Source organism: Lutra lutra, chromosome 8 (genome assembly GCF_902655055.1).
Source record: "Lutra lutra chromosome 8, mLutLut1.2, whole genome shotgun sequence".
Taxonomy (NCBI): Eukaryota; Metazoa; Chordata; class Mammalia; order Carnivora; family Mustelidae; genus Lutra; species Lutra lutra.
The window spans coordinates 26,311,917-26,333,007 of record NC_062285.1 but is presented as its reverse complement, the minus strand read 5'-3'; the positions used below and the strand labels follow the sequence as shown (position 1 = coordinate 26,333,007).

The following is a 21,091-nucleotide window of genomic DNA, read 5'->3' as shown; positions in this document are numbered from 1 at the left end:
GGAGCTCAAAAATCATTTTCATTTGTATATAAACAAAGCCTTAAGCATATAATAAATCTGTCCTAGAAACAGCAGCCCTAGACATCTCATTACATGTACACCATCCTTCATGTCATCATTTCTCCCGACATCTCTGGGAACTCAGAGCAAGTGACAAGCCATGGCCATTGCTGTCAGGGCAGGCTCCTGCCCCAGCTCTCTGCTGCCAGACAGTCCCCAAGGTAGGCTGGCTACCTGGCTACCCAACTGGCGTCTAGCTCAGGAGCCTGGCTCTTATTTGATTTTTTTTTTTGTTTCTGTTTTTGCTGAAGTAAAGCAAGGGAAGTGGTTACTCTAAGATGAATTGTCAATAATGATAAAATTGTTAAAATTGGAAAAGAAAACAAAGTCCCTCGGCCCCAGATCCTTGCCACTTTCATGTCTTGGAACAGCTGATTCTAGGAAGAGCAACTGGAGATGGACAGATAGAGAAGCAGCTGCTGGAAGCCTGGGCAGGAAGGAGGCCAATCCTTGAGGCTCTCATCCTTATAGAAATAGCTGGGGAGCGAGAGAAGCAGAGACTGGCTGTCATGTGGCACAAAGAGGATGGGGACAGAGTGTTCCAAGTATAGGAATAACTGTTCAAGAAAAAGATGAGAGGGGCGCCTGGGTGGCTTAGTGGGTTAAGCCTCTGCCTTCGGCTCAGGTCATGATCTCAGGGTCCTGGGATCAAGCCCCACATCAGGCTGTCTGCTTGGAGGGGAGCCCACTTCCCCCTCTCTGCCTACTTGTGATCTCTCTCTGTCTGTCAAATAAATAAATAAAATCTTTAAAAAAAAAAAAAAAAGATGAGAGTGAGCTTATGTGTGATCGCACAGGGGGTCTGTCTGGCCTCAAGGCCAGAATCACTACATTTGATTCTCAGGACAACCTTCAACCTCATGGTGGTGGGGGGGGTGGTTATCAGCATTTTAGAGATAAGATCGCTGAGGACCCCCTTTTCCTCACTGGGGTCCTACACAAATTTTAAGAACAAGACGGAGCAGTAGGTGAAGGTTGAAATGTCGCCTTTACGGCTCAAAATCGAGAGTATGAGGAGCCAGCAGTGTAGACCAGTTCCGGTTGTTCCACATCTTCATCAACATCTGGTAGTGTTACTATTTTTAATTTAGCCGGTTGAGTGAGTGTTAATAAAACCATATCACATTATGGTTTCGGTTTGCATTTCCCAGATGACTAAGGATGTTGAGCACTTTCTCATGTTCTTATTGGCCATTTGTATGTATTCCTTTGTAGAGTTTCTGTTTAAGTCTTCTGCTCATTGTTTTTTTTTATTGGTCTGTGTTATTATTAAAGATTGTTTATGTTTTTGATACAATATTTTGTCAGTTACAAATTTTTAAATACTTCATTCAAGGTTTCAAAGATCTTCTCTATTTTCTTATGTGAGTGTTACATAATCCACCTTGAACTGATCGGATTGAGTTGTCATTACAGTTAATATTAGTGCATAACTGATCAAACAACATAGTTACTACTTACTAAATTAGAAACAACAGTTGATGACTTGTAGGTGTTTCATTAAACACTTCTTTGTGAAATGAGTGTCATTGCAAATTAGATTATGTATGTGTGGTTGAGTATTCTTTTTAGGTTGGGACAAGATTCAGCAACATCATTTTTCCTATTTTTTCATTTTTATTGATAGAAGAACTGATGGAACTGATGAACTGATGAAACTATGTATTTTTCTTGTAAATACATAGATGAGACAAGGATTTTTAGTACAGTAGCTGTCACCCAATTCTTTTAAAGTCTTCTGAGTTATAAGCCAAAAATCTCTAGTGATCTATCATGAAATATTATTTATAAAGACCTATCAGCTGACAGGTCTATTAGGCCTTCTTTCAATTTTGATCAAAACACAGAATTGGAAACCACTGGAGTTGGAAAAGGATTTGTTACCTGTCATTAAATTCATTTGTTCTCCCAGTTTCTGGAAAATAGAATAAGGATTTTATCAAGACTTCTAAAATTATTTATTATTAAATTATTATTTGCTAATAAAATATTTTTTAAAGATTTTATTTATTTATTTGACAGAGATCACAAGTAGGCAGAGAGGCAGGCAGAGAGCGAGGGTGGGGGAAGCAGGCTCCCTGCAGAGCAGAGAGCCCCATGCGGGGCTCGATCCCAGGACCCTGAGATCATGACCTGAGCTGAAGGCAGAGGCTTTAACCCACTGAGCCACCCAGGCGCCCCGCTAATAAAATATTTTAACAAAAATTTCATCACAAGCATAACTCCCATTAATTTTATAAAACAGTGGGAGCTGTGTATTTTGTCCATTGCTTTAGGGGACATCCCACCTAACCAGATTGCAAAGAATATTGTGTCGCTCTATTATAAAATCAAACCAGCCCCCTGCAGCCTTGCTGTCATTAAAAGTCTGACTTTTTTTTTTTTTCAGATTAAATAAATTTGCAAATATACCTCCTAGGACAACCATCTTCTGAGTTCTGCTTCTAAGATGAATAGGTAAGGCACAGAGCCTTACCTTGGGTTTGCCTCTGCGATGAAATCAATCCCCTAGCCTATGGCTTTTCCCTCTGACATTCTTTTGACTTTATTCTTACCAGAAGTTCCTCAGAGCAGATAATTCTGAAGGGTTTTACTCCCTGGAGCAATATATCTCAATAAGGTTCAGAAAGACTTTGGAAGGTCTTTTGTTAGATGTAGAAAGGAGAACCCACACCTCTATCCAGGCACATTCTGGGACAGAACAGACTTGGGAAGAGAATGTATGGAAATTGGGGACCTAGGTCTTGATCTTCTTAAAATGGTCTGTGGCCTACACACCAAGCGAGATCCCAAGCACTCCGTTCTGAAATTCTCTGGCCTAAGAAGCCTAAGGCAGGTGCAGATTTACAGATGAGGGTCAGGAAAAAGAACGAGTGGGAGAGGCAGCAAAGGAACTGTCAGTGGGTTAAAAGATTTCAAAGAGGAAGGTGAGTTTATGGCAGAAGGAACCACATGAGTCTAGTCAACATGGGCCCCCACTCTCCGAGGGATCTCAACAAATTTGGAAAGTGCTTCTTTTGGAGAGGCCCGGAGCGGCTGTGCTGAGGTCTCTTGGGTGAATTTGGCACAGGAAAGTGTGAGTGCCCTGAGGAACCAGGGGTCACCCAGCTCCTCCTCGCTCATCATCGGCCATCAGAATTCCATCTCTTCCATGTCTTAAATACTGTCTGGGGCACCCGGGTGGCTCAGTGGGTTGGGCCTCTGCCTTCAGCTCAGATCATGATCCCAGGGTCCCAGGATCGAGCTCCACATCCAGCTCTCTGCTCAGTGGGGAACCTGCTTCCTCCTCTCTCTCTCTCTGCCTGCCTTTCTGCCTGCTTGTGATCTCTGTCTGCCATATAAATAAATAATAAATGAAATCTTTAAATACCATCCAGTCTAGTCCCCTTTTCCCTGAATGCATTTGCCCTGATAGAGGCTATCATTTCACACCTCTAATACTGGTTTTCCTGCCTCCACTCTCATTTCTCTCTCTTATCCTGCAAACTACTGTCCCAATCACTTTTCTGCGTTGCAAATTTGATTGCGTCATACCACCACCCTCACCTCTCCAGGGGACTAACACCCCCTCTGCCAACAGAGCCAAGATTTTGTCCAGTCCTCTGTCAGTCATGGGCTTGCAGGACCCCTGGACTCCATCTTCTTGCTAATCATTCATTTGGGAAAGGATATATGAACTTGAGGAGTGAAAGGAAGCTCACTGGAATGGTGAAGATTCTGGAACAGGATTCTTAGTTTTTAAAAAGAGACAAAAAGAGGGCCTCTTGGTTGGCTCAGTTGGAAGAGCATACAACTCTTAATCTTGGAGTCATGAGTTTGAGCCCCACATTTTACAGTGTAGAGATTATGTAAGTAAAAAAAAGACACACACACACACACACACACACACACGGAGACACAAAAAAGAGAGGTAATTCTTTTCTGCCTCTGGATGCTATGTGAGGATGCAGTGCCTCAGGCCACTGCAGCCATTTTGTGATCGTCAGCAACATGATAAGGCCAGAAAAGGAAACAGGTGAGAATAACCTGGGCCTCTGATGACACTGAGCATATCTTGCCCTTACTCTGGGATTCCAGTTACATGAGTTAATCCGTTTTGTTACTGGTTGCCTCCAAATCAACTTTTCCTGTTCGTTGCCACCAAAAGAACCCTTTGTGACTCACCACTGAATGTTGAGTAAATTCCAAGTTCCTTTGCAAAGCAAAAAAGCATTTTCATCATCTGCCCTGTTTTACCTCCCAGTCCTCCCGCCTCCACCCTGTCTTCCCCTCTTTCCTCTGGCATATCACACCCTGGCCATGCCATGCGGATTCTCCCATTCTTCACAACCTCTCCGGTGAGCAACCTCTCCTCCTTCCCCACCTGGCAAAATCTTTTTAACTTTTCAAGATTATTCTCAAGCACTCCCGTCTCATCAACACCTGTCTTTCCTGACCTCTCCAGGTTAAAGACACTTTCTCTTCCTTGTGGCCTCACTTACCCCCCTGCCCTTCGCCATCCTTTTTCCTTATCCCTACCTCAGTTTTAGGACCAGCCTCACCCCAAATATTTAGATTTTTACACTGTTCCCCCTTGCCCGCCCCCCGCCGCCATCCCTCTTCTCCAGTAGACTCTGAATTCCCTGAGAGCAAAGACCACCTCTTCCTCAGTTCTGTTGCTCCCAGGGGTCATGACAGTGCCCAACAGGGCATGGTCACCAGATACATACTTGCTGCAGAGGATTTATGTGGAGAACTTGGCAGAAAGCCGAAGAAGCAGCAACAGCATTCAGACAAACCTGAGGGAAGGAGTCCTGAACACCAGGATGTGGCTTAAGTGTGCAGCTAACAAAAGCACCCGTGCTGGTGGGCATCTGGGTTTCTCTGTTGGAGTAGCATGAAAAGGTGTCTGTGTGGACAGTACCAGAGTCAACAACTGGGTGAATGCGGGTTTGTGTGAGTGAAGTCTTCTGTGTATGGGCGTGTGAAAGGGAGTTTGTTCGTGTGACTGGGGGAGACTATGAGACTGTTTGGAGCGCAGTTCTGAGCGCTGAGTCAGAAGTGTGGCAGGAACATATGTAAATTTTTCACATCACTCAAAAGTGTGGTCAGCCTAAGATTTTCTAAAGCTGTCTTTGCCATGGTGTAAGCCCTAGTGTCCAATTCTCTAATCATTGCATTTCCACACACCCTGCCCAAATTTCCCACATCCCTTCCAAGTTACCTGAATTTAATGAGGCAAAGTGTCTTAATAAAAGCAGATCACCACCTGTTTTATATATATATATATATATATATATATATATATATATATATATATATATATTTAACCCCAGTGTTTAAAGAAAATAATGAGGAACGAATGGAGACAATCTGAGGGTCTCCCAAGCCCTGGATGATGCAGATGTTTTTGCTTTTGTTGTTTTTGTTCTGAGGAAGATTTCTGGTCCCATCAGAGCAAAGAGGAACCAACACATAGTAGGGGCCTATGGGTCACCCTAACTGAAGCTGGCCTGGGGCATCCCTCTTCCCTGCCCAGTTCTAACAACATCCTAGTCACAACATCCTAGTCATGGTTGTTACTGATTTAAGGGTGGTTTTCTTTGTTTTTAGTGGTAATATGGACCTCATTTTTTAAAAAAGATTTTATTTATTTATTTATTTGACACAGAGAGAGAGATCAAAGTAGGCAGAGAAGCATGCAGAGAGAGGGGAGGAAGTAGGCTCCCTGCTGAGCAGAGAGACCAATGTGGGGCTCGATCCCAGGACCCTGAGATCATGACCTGAGCCAAAGGCAGAGGCTTAACCCACTGCACCACCCAGGCACCCCTGGACCTCATTTTTTAAGATCTTCGTTGCTAAAGTGAAGTCTGAGTAGACGTCTCAACAAACAATAAGAACAGAAAAAAATGTAGCCAATGCTCTTATTTCATTCCCTAACTACCCCATGAAGCTCCATCTTGTAAATGAAGAAACTGAGGTCTAAGATGTGCAGGGACAAGCACAGCAAGTGAACGGAGCCGGGATATCACCTCTGGCCTATCTGAGGAGGATTCCTAAGGGAATCTCCAAGGAAAGCTGAGGACTGTTCTGGTTTTGTTTTGGCTTCTTTGGCGCTGTTGTTGGTCTGGGACACAGCCAGGAAACGCAGGTTTTAGTCCATGAGGAGAGACTCCAAGGCACCTGGTGAGGAGAAAAGTGTTTCTTCAGAGGGTGAGCCACCCCTGCAGGACTGAATCACAAAGCCCCCGGAATCTGTGCTGGACTGTGTGCAGACCGGACTGTTCTGCCTCTGCTCGGGACGGACTGGCACCACATGGCCCTGAAGGCAGGAGCACCAGCTGTGGGCGAGCTTCAGGCGTGGCCCCTTTCAAAATCTTTCCAGGTGGGGAGAAGCCTTTGCCATCAGATTATTAGGGTGGGGTGTATACTCCTTTATAGTATCTTAGGAAACTTGAGTGTGTTTTCCTTTTTCTGTATTAAATTTGAGTATGTTTTCTTTTTTTTTGTATTAAAAATTTTTTATTTTGTTTTTTAAGATTTTGGTAAAATATACACATAACGGAGGAGTTACCATTACATTACCATTAAGTAAAAGTTACTATGAACGCTTCAACCATTAGACTTAGCCCTTTCTACATCCATCACCCCGTTCATGTAGGCCTCTCTCCAGTTTCCCAAACTGAAACTCTGCCCCTATGAAACACTAACTCCCCATCCTCCCTGCCTCCAGCCCCTGGCCATTCTGCTTTCTCTATGAATGTGACTGCTCTAGCTACCTCATAGACATGGACTCATGCAGTGTTTTTCCTTGTGAATGGCATTTTTTCTTTGGCATAACGTCCTCATGGTGCATCCATGCGGTCGCATGAGTCAGAATTTCCTCCCTTTTAAGGCTGAATAATATTCCACTCTGTGTGTACCCATTGGGATTATCCACTCATCTCTTGATGTACAGTTGCTTCTGCCTTTTGGCTACTGTAAGTAATGCTGCTGTGAACACAGGTATACAGACATCTCTTGGAGACTTTGTTTTCAATTCTTTTAAATATCCACCCAGAAATGGAGCTGCTAGATCGGATCGGTGCTTTTTTTTTTTTTTTAAGATTTTATTTATTGATTTGAACATGAGAGAGAGAACGCAAATGCAAGCATGAGTGGAGGGAGGGGCAGAGGCAGAGGGAGAAGCAAGCTCCCCGCTGACCAGGGAGTGTGTTGTGGGACTCGATCCCAGGACCCCAGGATCATGACCTTAGCCGAAGGCAGAAACTTAACTGACTGAGCCACCCAGGCGCCCCCAGTGCATAATTTTTTTTTTAAGATTCTTTTTTTTATGATGTTATTTACTTGAGAGAGATCACAAGTAGGCAGAGAGGCAGGCAGAGAGAGGGGGGAAACAAGCTCCCCGCTGAGCAGAGAGCCCAATGCGTAGCTCGATCACAGGACCCCGAGATCATGACTTGAGCCAAAGACAGAGGCTTAACCGACTGAGACTCCCAGGCACCCCGCATTATTTTTTAATGCAAGTTTCTTTCTTTCTTTCCTTTTTTTTTTTTAAGTTAGTTAGTTAGTTTGTTTTTAGTAGTCTCTAAACCCAATGTAGGGCTCATAATCCCAACCCCAATGAATGCTCTTCCGACTGATCCATCCAGGTGCACCTGGATCAGCGCATTTTTAATAGTATGTGTTTCCTAGTAAACAGACTGTCCTAGCCACAGCTACATCATCTGGTCAGCTTTTTTCCCTGCCTTTGCTTCACCTAACCTTCATATACCTTCATATACCTTCATATACCTTCATATACCTTCATATACTTTCATATACCTTCATATACCTCTTGTTCCTCAACCTTCATCCCCCACACCCTGACACGCTTGATTGGCACTACTAGCTACTGCTCACATTATTTAAGGGAGAAGCTGATAATGCTAAGAAATCATTGGATCAGGGCAGGGCACCTGATCTCAAATGAGCCAGTGAGCTTCTTTCCTAAGAATCTGGAATTTATCTTATTTTATTTTATGTTCTTTTTAGTTTATTTTACTTTATTTTCATTCCAGTAGAATTAATATATAGTGTATTAGCTTCAGGTACACAATACAGTGATTCAGCTATTCTGTACATCACTGGTGATGATCACAACAAGTGCATTACTCAATCCCCTTCACCTACTTTACCCATCCCCACCCCACCCCCCAGTAAGCAGCACTTTGTTTTCTATAGTTAAGAATCTGTTTCTTGGTTTGTCTCTCTTTCTTTTCCTTTGAGCATTTGTTTCATTTCTTAAATTCCACATTTGAGTGAGAACATATGGTATTTGTCTTTACCTGACGGACTTATTTTGCTTAGCATTATACTGTCTAGCTTCATGCATGTCATTGCAAATGGCAAGATTTCATTCTTTTTTATGGTTGGTTAATATTCCATTGCGTACATATATCGCCTCTTCTTTATCCCTTAATGAAGTGATGGACACTTGGGCTCTTTCCATCATTTGGCTGCTGTAAATAATACTGCTATAAACAGGGGTACACGTAACCCTTTTGAATTCATGTTTTTGTATTTCGGGGGTAAATGCCCCAGTAGTGTGATTGTTGGATCATAGGGTAGTTCTATTTTTAAATTTTGAGAAACTTCCATACTGTTTTCCCGAGTGGTTGTACCAATTTTCATTCTCACCAATACTTGTTTTTCCATGCATTTTTTTATGTTAGCCATTCTGAAAGGTGTGAGGTGATGTCTCATTGTAGTTTTGATTTGCAGATCCCTGAAGATAAGTGTGTCGGGAATCTTTTTTTTTTTTTAAGATTTTATTTTTATTTATTTGACAGACAGAGATCACAAGTAGGCAGAGAGGCAGGTGGGGCGGGGGAGGGGGAACAGGCTCCCTGCTGAGCAGAGAGCCTGATGTGGGGCTCGATTCCAGGACCCTGGGATCATGACCTGAGCCAAATGCAGAGGGTTTAACCCACTGAGCCACCTAGGCACCCCGTCAAGCATCTTTTCATTCGTCTTCTTGGCCATCTGTATGTCTTTGGAGAGATGTCTGTTCATTTCTTCTGCCCATTTTTTAGTTGGATCATTTGTTTTGGGGTGTTGAGTTGCAGAAGTTGTTCATATATTTAGGATACTAACCCTTAATCAGATATGTCATTTGCAGATACCTTCTCCCATACCATATGTTGCTTTTTAGTTTTGTTGTGTTTCCTTTACAGTGCAGGAGCTTTTTATTTTGATGTAGTCACAATACTTATTTTTGCTTTTATTTCCCTTGCCTCAGGAGACATATGTAGAAAAATGTTGCTATGGCTGATGTCAGAGAAGTTACTGCCTGTGCACTCTGCTAGGATTTTAATGGTTTCCTGTCTCACATTTAGGTCTTTAATCTATTTCAAATTTAATTTTATAAATGTAAGAAAGTGGTTCCAGTTTTATTCTTTTGCATATAGCTGCTCAGTTTTCATAGCACCATTTGTTGAAGAGAATTTTTCCCATTAGATATTCTTTCGAGCCTTATCCAAGATTAATTGACCATATAATTATGGCTTTATTTCTGGGGTTTTTATTCTGTTCCATTGATCTGTGTCTTTTTTTGTGTGTCAGTACTATACTATTTTGACTTCAGCTTTGTAATATAACTTGAAGTCTGGAAATGTGATACCTCCAGTTTTGTTTTTCTTTTTCAAAATTGTTCTGGCTACTTGAGGTCTTTGGTGATTCCATATAAATTTTAGGATGGTTTAAGTTTGGTGAAAAATGCTTTTGGTATTTTGATAGGGATTGCAAGGAATTTGAAATTTAAACAGAGATTTTCAGTGTCTGACTACTCTGTTGGACAGGAGAGACATAAATTCAGCACTGTGATGAAAGCCCATTTCTAGCATCAGCTGGGACCCAGGAGAAGCTGGTTTGTGGGGAGAGAGGTTGAAACAGCTGCAGGAGAAGGGGAGACTTGGATTCCCTGAAGCATTATGTCCCTGGCCAGGGGGCCTTCGGTCCAACTCTCTCCATGTCATGGAGTGACCCAGGATCCTCATCATAAAGGTCCCCCTGTGCTCAAACTGGTTCTGCAACCAAGGTTTGAACTTGCCCAACTCAAACAGATTCAGACTTAATGACTTGCTTCTGTATTAGTATCTGCTATTTTCTGTAGGACAAAACAAAACAAAACAAAACAAAAAATTCCTCAAACCCCCTTGCTTATTAGCCTAGTGAAATAAAACACACTGTGGTTTTACCACCAGGAGTCATTTGCATGAACTTTTAAAAATTAATTTTTAACTACTGTAATATATGAACACATTCTCTTTATAGAAATTAAATTATTGTAGATGTTTATATAGAACGGTTTACATATAACAGTAAAGTACCATTAGGGGTTTTTAATTCTCCTTTCTTGGTTAACAATCAGTAAATTGCAGACACATGTATGAGCCCAGAGACAAACACCCCCCCCACCACCACCTTTTGAGCTGAGGGCTCTCATAGCCCAGAGGTGAGTTCCTTGAAGTCAGAAAGCATGTCCTAATCATCTTTACGTGATTCACGTGCAGTGTATGCACACAGTGTTGATAATTGAATGAATGAATGAATGAAATCAGGAGATTGGACTACATGATCTTTAAGACCTTCTCTGTTATGTCTTATGTATTCTGATTCTATAAACTATTCATTCCCCACTATTTATCAATGGATTGCTTGACACAGTTTCTGTGCATTCAATAGAATCCCTTTACAATACTGACTACCATGAACATGATCAATATCTATATTAAAGATTACTCTTACTGTTTGCCACTGTTGCATTTCAAGAAATACAAGTTAAATTGTGGAACAGCTGAAATTTTGGAAAAATTTTAGGTTCTTAACATTATATGGAGTAAAATCATTCAATAAAAGTGTATAAATGATCATTTAATGCATTATTCCAATGGCAAAGTGGCAAGGACTCTGCAGCCCAGTTGTTGGGGTTCCAATTCTGGCCCCACCACTTGCTAACTATGTGACTTTAGGCATGTTACTTAACCTTTCTGTGCTGAGTTGTCTCATTTATAAAATAGGGATAATGATTGTGTTTCGACTGTAGAGCTGTTGCAAGAATTAAAAGTATCAATATGGGAAACTTAGGTGGCTCAGTCAGGTAAGTGCCCAAATCTTGACTTTGGGTCAGGTTATGATCTCAAGGTCATGAAATCAAGCCCTGCATCAGGCTCTGCACTGGGCATGGAGCCTGTTTAAGATTCTCTCTCTCCTTCCTCTGCCCCTCCTTCCGTTCTCTCACATAAATAAATAAATATATATATTTTTAAAATACATATATATTTTAATAAATATATATGTATTTTAAAGCATCAATACAAGTTCAGGGCTTACAACAGTGCTCGGTGCATAGTAAGGCATAATACAGGTGTTAGCTGCTGCTGCTTTTAGGTAAAGGAGAAATTGAAATTATTCAAACATAATCAACTGCCAAGGCACCCCATACATGGTACAGACTGGCCGAGGAACCTCAGAGGTTAACTTCCTTAGCAGTGCTTAGAGGACTAGATATACAACCCAAAAGCACAGGGTGTCTTTACCTTGATAGAAGGGGAAGACTCAGCAGTTAAATTGCTAAACTGCCTCCTCACTCTTCCTCCCACAGCAGTGACTCCAGGAAGCCTCTGTGTAAATGCCCTAGGATAAAGGAACAGGCTGTTTGTTGTGACACACTGGCCATTTGCCATGCACTCCCTGCCCTTTCCTGCCTGATGTCCCTGTCCCTCTTTCTGGTCTCCTGGGACAGCATTCCCCACCTAAGGGTTGGGACATCTGCACGTGCCTGGGGGGCTCAGTTTGCTAAGGTTCTACTTTTGGCTCAGGTCATGATCCCAGGGTCCTGGTATCAAGTCTTCCGCGTGGGGCTCCTTGCTCAGTGGAGAGCCTGCTTCTCCCTCCTCCCTCTGCCTGCTGTTCCCTCTGACTGCTGTTCCCTCTGCTTGTGATCTCTCTGTCCACTTCTGCCTCCAGCCCTCCCTGATGTTTAAGGAATTGGGACTAAGATAGACATTTCCCATTGCATATCCTCCAAGCTTCACCAAGGAAAATAAAACACAACCCATGGTTTTCTTTGGAACTGTGAGTAAAGAGCATCTGTAAGGGGACGCCTGGGTGGCTCAGTCAGTTAAGTGTCCACTTTTCTCTCAGGTCATGATCCTAGGGTCAGGGGATCAAGTCCTGTATCCAGCTCCCTGCTCAGCTGGGAGCCTGCTTCTCCATCTGCCTTCTGCTCCCCTGCTTGTGCTCTCTCTATCTGTGTCTCTCTCTTTGACAAATAAATAAATAAAATCTTTAAAAGAAAATAAAACAGAAGACATTGCTTTCCTTACCTTATGTGGTACTCTCTGATTTCTTCTTTTTTTTTTTCATTCTATTTTATTTTAAAGATTTTTTTTTTTTTTTTGACAGACAGAGATCACAAGCAGGCAGAGAGGCAGGCAGAGACAGAAGCAGGGGAAGCAGGCTCTCTGCTGAGCAGAGAGCCCGATGTGGGGCTCAATCCTAGGATGCTGGGATCATGACCTGAGCCGAAGTCAGAGGCTTTAACCCACTGAGCCACCCAGGCACCCCTCATTCTATTTTATAATTTTATTTAAAAATTGAGGTTATGGGACACCTGGATGGTGCATTCGGTTGACCATCTGACTGTTGATTTCAGCTCAGGTCACAGTCTCAGGGTTATGAGATCCAGCTGGCGTTGGACTCTGCACTGGGAAAGGAACCTGCTTGATTCTCGTTCCTTGTCCCTCCCCTCCCTATGCTATGTTTCCCTCTCAAAGGAAAGAAAAACAAAAAAACCAGGCGTGTGACCTACTTAAGTATTGGCAGTGACCCCATAATGATTCATCACCCCAGGCCTAAGAATGCTGCACCTGCCAGAGCTCCCAGGGGCCATGGTATGCTTCCCAGATGATCAGCGATGAGCCTGTATCACTCGAGGACGGAGACAGGCACCTAGGACAGTTCTGAGAGAGTCAGTAGAGACACAGCCCTTCCCTTCATCAAGTTCACAGTGGGTTTTACTGTTCCCAGGCAGGCAGACTATGAAATCCAGATGTGTGGCTGTTGTAGCAGATGAAAACATTTGGTCCGTCTTCTTTCTTTTTGCTACCTGATCTTGCATTGAGGCAATCCCACCCCACCATGAAGTATGGTGTTAGGGCAGGTGGCAAACAGAACCAGGAAGGCCCATGCTCTGTTTCTACCTCTGTGGCAGCCAGTCATGGTGTATGGTACACACTCTGTGCCCAGGGCTTTGATTCCAAAGCACGGGCCCCGAGGATGGGGTCGGGCGGGGCGGGGGGGACGTCCATCACCATAGCCACTGTACTGTGCTCCTGTCCAAGGCAAACCTGGCCACATAGCATTTCCCTAAGTCCTGGAGAGCCTGCTAACACGGTCTGATTTCTGCTTCCCATGCTTAGGGTCAGCTTCTGTTGTTTGCAACCAAGATTTCTGGTGGATACCAATGTGCATATTTAAGCAGTGTCCTTGAGTGCTGTGTATCACCCACCCCATCTCAGGGCATCCTCCTTCTGGGCTACATTTACACCAGAGGACTTGGGATAAGTCTTCACAGGCTGTCCCAAAGTTAATCAACATTAACACTTGGCCACATCAAGGAAGAAAAAACAAAGAGTTGCACATCACATAAGGAAGCAAGCTGTGCCTTGCATGGGGCAGGGCCAGGCTCACCACACCTTCCTGTTCATCTCAAACAGGGAAGTGCTCTGAAGCATTGTTCCCACACTGCCAGGTAGAGCTTTTTGTCAAGGTGCAGGGCAATAGTTTGCTTTCCTAAATACACAGACTCATCCAGTGCCGGGTAGGCAAAGAAGAACCCCAGAGTCAAGTCTGGTAGATATCCTGTTTCTGTGAGTAGAGCTTTATTGGATCGTAGCCACACCTCTTTACTTAGCTCTTGTCCCTGACTGCCCTCCTGCTGTAACAGCAGACCTGAGTCCTTGAGACACAGAGAGTATAGCTTGTGAAGCAGAAAATATTTACTATCTGGCTCTTGATAGTAAAGAGCCAGATCCTTCACAGAAAAGGATCAGCAGCTCCCAACCAAGGGCAGAAATCCCTAAAATAACCAAGAGAAAGGTTGTACTTCTGAGTGTCCAGTTTCTAGGTTATTCACAATTTCTTCCTGTTCACTTTATTTAAAGATTTTATTTATTTATTTGAGAGAGAGAGAGCACAAGCTGGAGGAGGGGCAGAGAGAGAGGGAGAAGCAGACTCCCCACTGAGTAGGGAGTAGGAGGTAGGGACTTGATCCCAGGACCCTGAGATCATGACCTGAGCTGAAGGCGGATGCTTCGTGGAATATTACTCAGCCACGGAAAAGAATGAAATCTTGCCATTTGTGAAAACATGGGTGGAATGTGAGAGTATTATGTTAAGTAAAATACGCTGGAGAAAGACAAATACTATATTTCACTCCTATCTGAAATCTCAAAAATAAATAAATAAATAAATAAAACAAAATAAAAACCCAAGAAAGCCAAACCAACAAAATTAATCTCAAAGATGCACAGAATAGATTAGTGGGTACCAGAAGAGAAGGAGGCATGGTGTGAAGGAAGCCAACTGTATGGTGATGCTTGGTAACTAGACTTGTAATGGTGATCACACTGTAGTGTATATGGATGTTGAATTACAGAACTGTACATCTGGACCTTACACGCACACAGATATCTACATACATAGATATATATGTATATATGTATATAAGTGAACAGGAGGACATCTTAGTGATGTTGAGCATCTTTTCTAGTGCCTTTGGCCAACTGTCTCCTTTTTTTTTTTTAAAGACTTTATTTATTTATTTATTTGACAGACAGAGATCACAAGTAGGCAGAGAGGCAGGCAGAAAGAGAGGAGGAAGCAGGCTCCCCGCTGAGCAGAGAGCCCGATGTGGGGCTCGATCCCAAGACCCTGGGATCATGACCTGAGGCAAAGGCAGAGGCTTTAACCCACTGAGCCACCCAGGTGCCCCGTGGCCATCTGTCTCCTTTGGAGAAATGTCTATTAGGTTTTTTAATCAGGTTGTTTGTCTTTTTGTTGTTGAGTTGTATGAGTTCCTTATGTATTTTGGATATTAACCCATTATCAGAGATACGGTTTGCAAGTGTCGTCTCCCATTTGGTAGGTTGCCTATTCTTGTTGATGGTTGATGGTTTTCTTTGATGGGCAGAAGCCTTTTGGTTGATGGAGTCCCATTTGTTTATTTTTGCTTTTGTTTCCCTTACCTTTGGAGTCATACGCACAAAGATGTCACTAAAGCACATGTCAGGGAGTTTATTGTCTTGGTTTTCTTCTATTTTATGGTTTCAGGCCTTACATTCAAGTCTTGATTCATTTTGAGTTAATTTTTGTGTGTGGTGTAAGACAGTGTTCCAGTTTCATTCTTTTGCATGCGGCTCTCCAGTTTTACCAGCACCAGTTGTTGAAGAAACTATCTTTTTCCATCTATGTTCTTGGTTCCTTTGTCATAGATGAATTGTTCATATATGTGTGGGTCTTTTCTATGCTCTCAATCTGTTCTATTCATCTGTGTGTTTGTGTTAGTACCAGTAACATACTCTTTGACTATAGCTTTGTGATGTAGTTTGAAATCAGGGAGGGTGATACCTTTCCTTTTTATCCTTAATATTGCTCTGGTGGTTTGGGGATCTATATTATTTTAGAAATTACAGCAGGAGGCAGTCAGAAATTTTAGAATTATTTCTTCTACTCTGTGAAATATGCCATTGGAATTTTGATAAGTATTGCACTGAATCAGTAGATTACATTGGGTAGTGTGGACATTTTAACAATATTCATTCTTCTCATTCATAAGCACAAAGCATCTTTCCATTTATTTGTGTGTTCACAAATAAAAGAGGAACCTTTCTATTTGCTTTGGTGTGCACTTTGAGTACCTCCTATAGTCCTTTGAGGTTAGTCTCCAGGCAAATAAAACACTCTCCCAGGGTAAATCCCCTTTATACCCACTGTGAAACCAGCTGTTCCTCATTCTGCCCAGATGCCCTGATAGTCCCCTTCCAGCTCTTCATTTTGCTGCTGACCTTCGCTCCCACCTTTTCCAGGTGGGTCCACACAGACAAAACGATCTGTCCTAACTCATCCCAGTGCTGTCTTGGTTCCACATCTAGTCCTATGACACGGAACGGATGGTTGGGTGTTTGTGAAATGAATGAATGGACAAAAGGGACACAGATAAAATGGGCGATGAATTGTTTCCTGATTGACTCATTGACATGCACTCAAAAATGCATAAGGGAGGTAAGAAATTGTGCTCTCTGTTTTTCCTATTGAAGTTTATTTTTTCTAATTTATTTTACATTTGAAATTAGTTTGAAAAGGCTTTTTGGTGGAACAGGGCTCCATACATGCTGTTTGCACAGGCTCTCCTCGTGTACATTTTATGTCCAATTATTCCATAATGCAGTTTCCTTAAGCCCTGTCAGGGATAGTCTTGCCTTCTTCAGTTTCTAGCTGGACCTGAGCTTAAATAGGCTCCCCTCACAAAGAAACTGACAAAAATAGTGAAACTCGATTTAGGAAAACCTGTGCCTAGCAGATTAACAAGAAAGGGACTCTTGTTATTTCTTAGCAAATTGTTGTTTTTAAAAATCAAGACTAGGTCTCTTTGTTGCCCCAACTTGTGTACAAATCTGGCACTGAATAAAGTAAAACCCCCCTCCATGAGGCCCAAAGGTGGCTCAGTGGATTAAACCTGTGCCTTAGGTTCAGGTCTTGATCCCAGGGTCCTGGGATTGAGCCCCTTGTTGGGCTCCCTGCTCATGGGGCTGTCTGCCTCTCCCTCTGCCCCTCCCCACTACTCATGCGTGTGTGTGTGTGTGTGTGTGTGTGTGTGTGTGTGTAGGTCTCTCTCAATAAAAAATACAAAAAATCTTCAAAATAAAATAAATTCTCCCAGTTCATGCCCATTAGAAACCTAAACTATCTAAAATTGTCCCTGTAGTTTGAAAGAGTTTAGGTTTTGTTCATAAATGCGGAGGGTTTTCAACTGCCTTACCCAATGAAAAAAAGCAGATGAAGCCACCTTAGTCTTCCTTCTTCAGGAACAGAGAAAAACAACTTGGAAAGATCCGGTCTTTTTTTTTTTTTTTTAAGGAGAACTGGGTTGGAGACGTCATGCAAGGAATCCTGTGTCAGAGCACAAGCATCTCCTTTCTTTCTACTCCACAATGCCCTTCATTACACGTGCCTGTGTTAGATGGTGTTCTAGATCTGAGAAGTCTCCCAAGCCATGAAATCAGGGGGTGGTGGGTTTTCCAGAAGAGGGATGCAAGAGTCCACATACCCTGAGTTTCAAAGGATACCTTTCTGCTTGGGCAAAGAGCTAACTGAATCGAAGAAACTGATTGAACACACTTAAATTAGACATGAAACACATTTATTAGCTGCAACCCTCAGTTTTCCTGAAAACAATAATCAGCCACTGTTACATATCTTCCTCCATGAAAACAAGAGGTCTGCATGCAGAACTAACCACATACCAGCAAAAATATCTTATCCTTGTGTCATGATTTGGAGAACAAGCAATAGAAAAGATGAGGATAGCTTGTTAAGAAAACATTTTCCCCAGGCACCTTGATTTGTTCCGTTTTCTCTCAAAGACCTCAAGCAGACGGCTACCTCAAAGGTTGATCCTCTTTCCTTTCACCAGCTGCACTCGAAATCTAAGCACATCCTGGAAATAAAACCAAGCACAGTCAGTTGATGGAACACAGGGATCTGTTCAGCATGAGAAGAAGTAGATTTCTAGCATCTACCAACAGTTAAATGGAAAAACTCTGCACAGTAGTCCTATCAACTGGTAAATAAACTATATTCTAAGACTCCAAATAATGTACTTGCCCACATCTAGAATAGTGTTGACCAAACTAAGAGAGCAAGTCCCCAGAAGGTGAGCCTGTGTTATTTGGCGCTGCTGTTGACCACAGGTGTCTTCAACCGGCTGAAAACAGTGTTTGGTCACAACAATCCACACTGCCCCTCGTCCTGCGTTCCTTTAGACACTGCCCCATTTACACTGATCTGCTCCTAAGTGCAAGTGATGTCATGAGTTATGGCTTGATTTGGGATTTTTTTTCCTTTGTTCTTAATAAAGCAATTCAGACATTTTTGTTTCTTTATTTTTGAGCCAACAGCTAGATCAGGTGGAAAAAACGGTTTTGGAATTGGACCTGACTCCAAAATGTACCTCTGTCACTTACATCACTCAGGCCAACCTCTTGGACTTTTCACTTTCTCCCTAAGTGCGTGGAGTGAGGGGTTCCTGGGTGGCTCAGTCCGTTAAGTGTCCGACTCAGGTCATGATCTCAGGGTGCTGGGTTGGAGCCCTGTCTCGGGCTCCTCGCTCAGTGAGGAATCTTCTGGAGATTCCCTCCCTTTCCCTCCTCTCTACCCCCCGCTTGTGTGCACTTTCTCACGCTCAAATAAATAAAGTGATCTTAAAAAAAAAAAAAAAGTGAGAAAGACCGACGCTCTGGGATTTGGAGAAGAAAGTAAGACTAGAGATATGAAAGAGCTCTTATAACTCACAAAGAACTATGTAGCAGAAATTAATATCATTATTCTAAGTAAAGCTGAGGAACTATATCTGCAAGACTAACATTTTCAAGTAAATACAGGCGGGGCACTTGGGTGGCTCAGTCCATTAAGCGTCGGTCTTTGGGCTCAGGTCATGATCTCAAGGTTCTGAGATCCAGACCCTCAGTAAGCTCCCCACTCAGCAGGGAGTCTGCTTCTCCCTCTCCCTTTGCCTGCCTGCCACCCTTACTGCTCGTTCTCTCTTTCTCTCTCAAATAAATGAAATAAATACAGAAGGCAATCACTTACCACAACCTGACAAACCACAAACATAATATATGCATTTTTTTTTCTGCTTTAAAAGTCAGAGTGTTGCATGGAAGCCCCACTTGACAAAATATGATGCATTTTAAGTGCTGGACCAAGGGAGAAGGACAAGATGGTCTACCATCTACAGTGTGAAATGAGAGCCTTTGCAGATGTGGGATAGAGTCATAGATGCTAAAGGGAGAAGGGGCAAGGGCGAAGTCAGATTTTTAAGCTGGGAAGGAGTTTCAGAAGATGACTCCTAATGGCACGGTAGCTTAGTGCTGGTGTATGGTACTCTTCACAGTACTGGAAGGCCCAGAGTTATCATGACACTCAGTCTCCTTGCGGGTCTGCCCCATAGGAAATGCATGCATTTATGATTAATGCAAATTAAAACATAGGATCAGCTTCTTGGTTCAGCGGCTAAAATGGACTTCATTTACAAAGTAAATATGTTTATTTTTGCTTTGATTACAGTTTGTCTGGTGAACATCATCATCAGCTTTGAATGTTCTACTTGCAAAGAATTTACAAGTGATGTGTATTAAGTAGAAAGGGTATGACATAATGTCTCTGTCCCCCACTGATAAGTGTCAGTGGTTTCTGAAGTCTGCTCCATCAAACTCCAGATGCCAACTGACCCAAACAAAATCTGCTTACGAATGGCTTTCTGGGCGTCTCCTTGGATTTGTAGATATGTCAATAAATCTGCTCTATAGAAATAAAGGGGGCCTCTGGGTGAAAGCCCAAGCCTCTAACTTTCCTTCTGTGCGTTCAGAAGGTAGCTTTGTCCTTCACTTGCTCTCCTCCAGATCTGTTTTCTGTTTCCACCTGCCCATCCAGGAACAGAATAGCCTGCATACCACAGGGTGGCCAAAGACATAAAAAAGCACGAGGTGCTCAGATGCCCCAGCTGGGGAAGCGCGTACAAGCTGAAATTCCAGTATAATTCTTAGTGGGTCTCAGCAATGCTTCTGCAAGGCGCTCTAAACAAAGCACGTTATACTTCAAATTACAACAGGTATGAGACTTGTTAAGCATCTGAAGAAAAGAAGACAAAGAAGTCATAACCTGTCATCTAAGAAAAACATACCTGCAACCTGGTGTCATCTGGAATTCCATATAATTTTTTTCCTATCCGTGAAAAGTCCCTCTAAATGACTTCTTTTTTTTTTTTAAGATTTTATTTATTTATTTGACAGAGAGAGATCACAAGTAGACGGAGAGGCAGGCAGAGAGAGAGAGAGAGGGAAGCAGGCCTCTTGCTGAGCAGAGAGCCCGACGTGGGACTTGATTCCAGGACCCTGAGATCATGACCTGAGCCGAAGGCAGCGGCCCAACCCACTGAGCCACCCAGGCACCCCCTCTCAATGACTTCTTGACTGGTGCCTTTCACATCAATGTAGTGGGAGTCCGCACTGGCAAAAGGGCAGGAAATTGCCTGTGCAGAGTGACTGGGTTAATACTGGGAAAAAAAAACCATTCCATTAACACCAGCAACCGAACAGGGAGGCTTCTTTTAGAAAGTCGGCTATTTCCCTCAGCGTTTGATTTCTAGAATGTTCCATGCTGTCCTGTATTAGTCTCTTCAGGGTTCAGTATCTCTTTTTCCCCAGGTACAGTTTAAGTCTGACTAAGAAATACAAAAGGTTTTTAGCTCCCTGTGATACTTGTTTCCAAAGGGGGCGGGGACCCATGGAGTACATGGGTGTGACACCCTGAGAATGTGAATGTGATGGATTTTACTCAATGGTTAGGTTATGTTACATGGCACAGTTGACCTGAATGTAGGGAGATTATCCATGTGGGCCTGACCTAATCCAAGACAGGGGTCACAGAAGAGGAAGTCAGTGATTTGAAGCAGGAGGATTTGATGCACTGTTACTAGCTTAAAGATGAAGGAAGCCAAGTCACAAAAAGTTATGGGCACTGTCTAGGAGTTGAGAGTGGGTTCTCAACTCCTGTTGAGAAAGAGGACCTCAGTCCTGTCATTGCAAGGAGCTAAATTATGCTAACAACGAGAATGATCCTAGGAGTAGACTTTTCCTTAGAGCCTCCAGGTAAGAACTCTGTCCAGCAACACCTTGATTTTTGCCAGGTGATATTTTGGGCAGAGAAATCAGCCATGCTGCACCAGACT

General features: G+C 42.9%; 1 protein-coding gene across 1 annotated transcript in view; it reads right to left on the bottom strand.

Annotated features, from left to right (window-relative positions):
* Window positions 1-17,486: 17,486 nt before the first annotated feature.
* The window catches only part of LOC125106044 (phytanoyl-CoA dioxygenase, peroxisomal-like), a 43,649-nt gene continuing 40,044 nt past the window's right edge, over window positions 17,487-21,091 (bottom strand). The window contains exon 9 of the mRNA XM_047739540.1: window positions 17,487-17,800. Within this exon, the coding sequence (XP_047595496.1) occupies window positions 17,747-17,800 (54 nt within the window). The 3' untranslated portion in view covers window positions 17,487-17,746. The remainder of the gene's footprint in view (window positions 17,801-21,091) is intronic.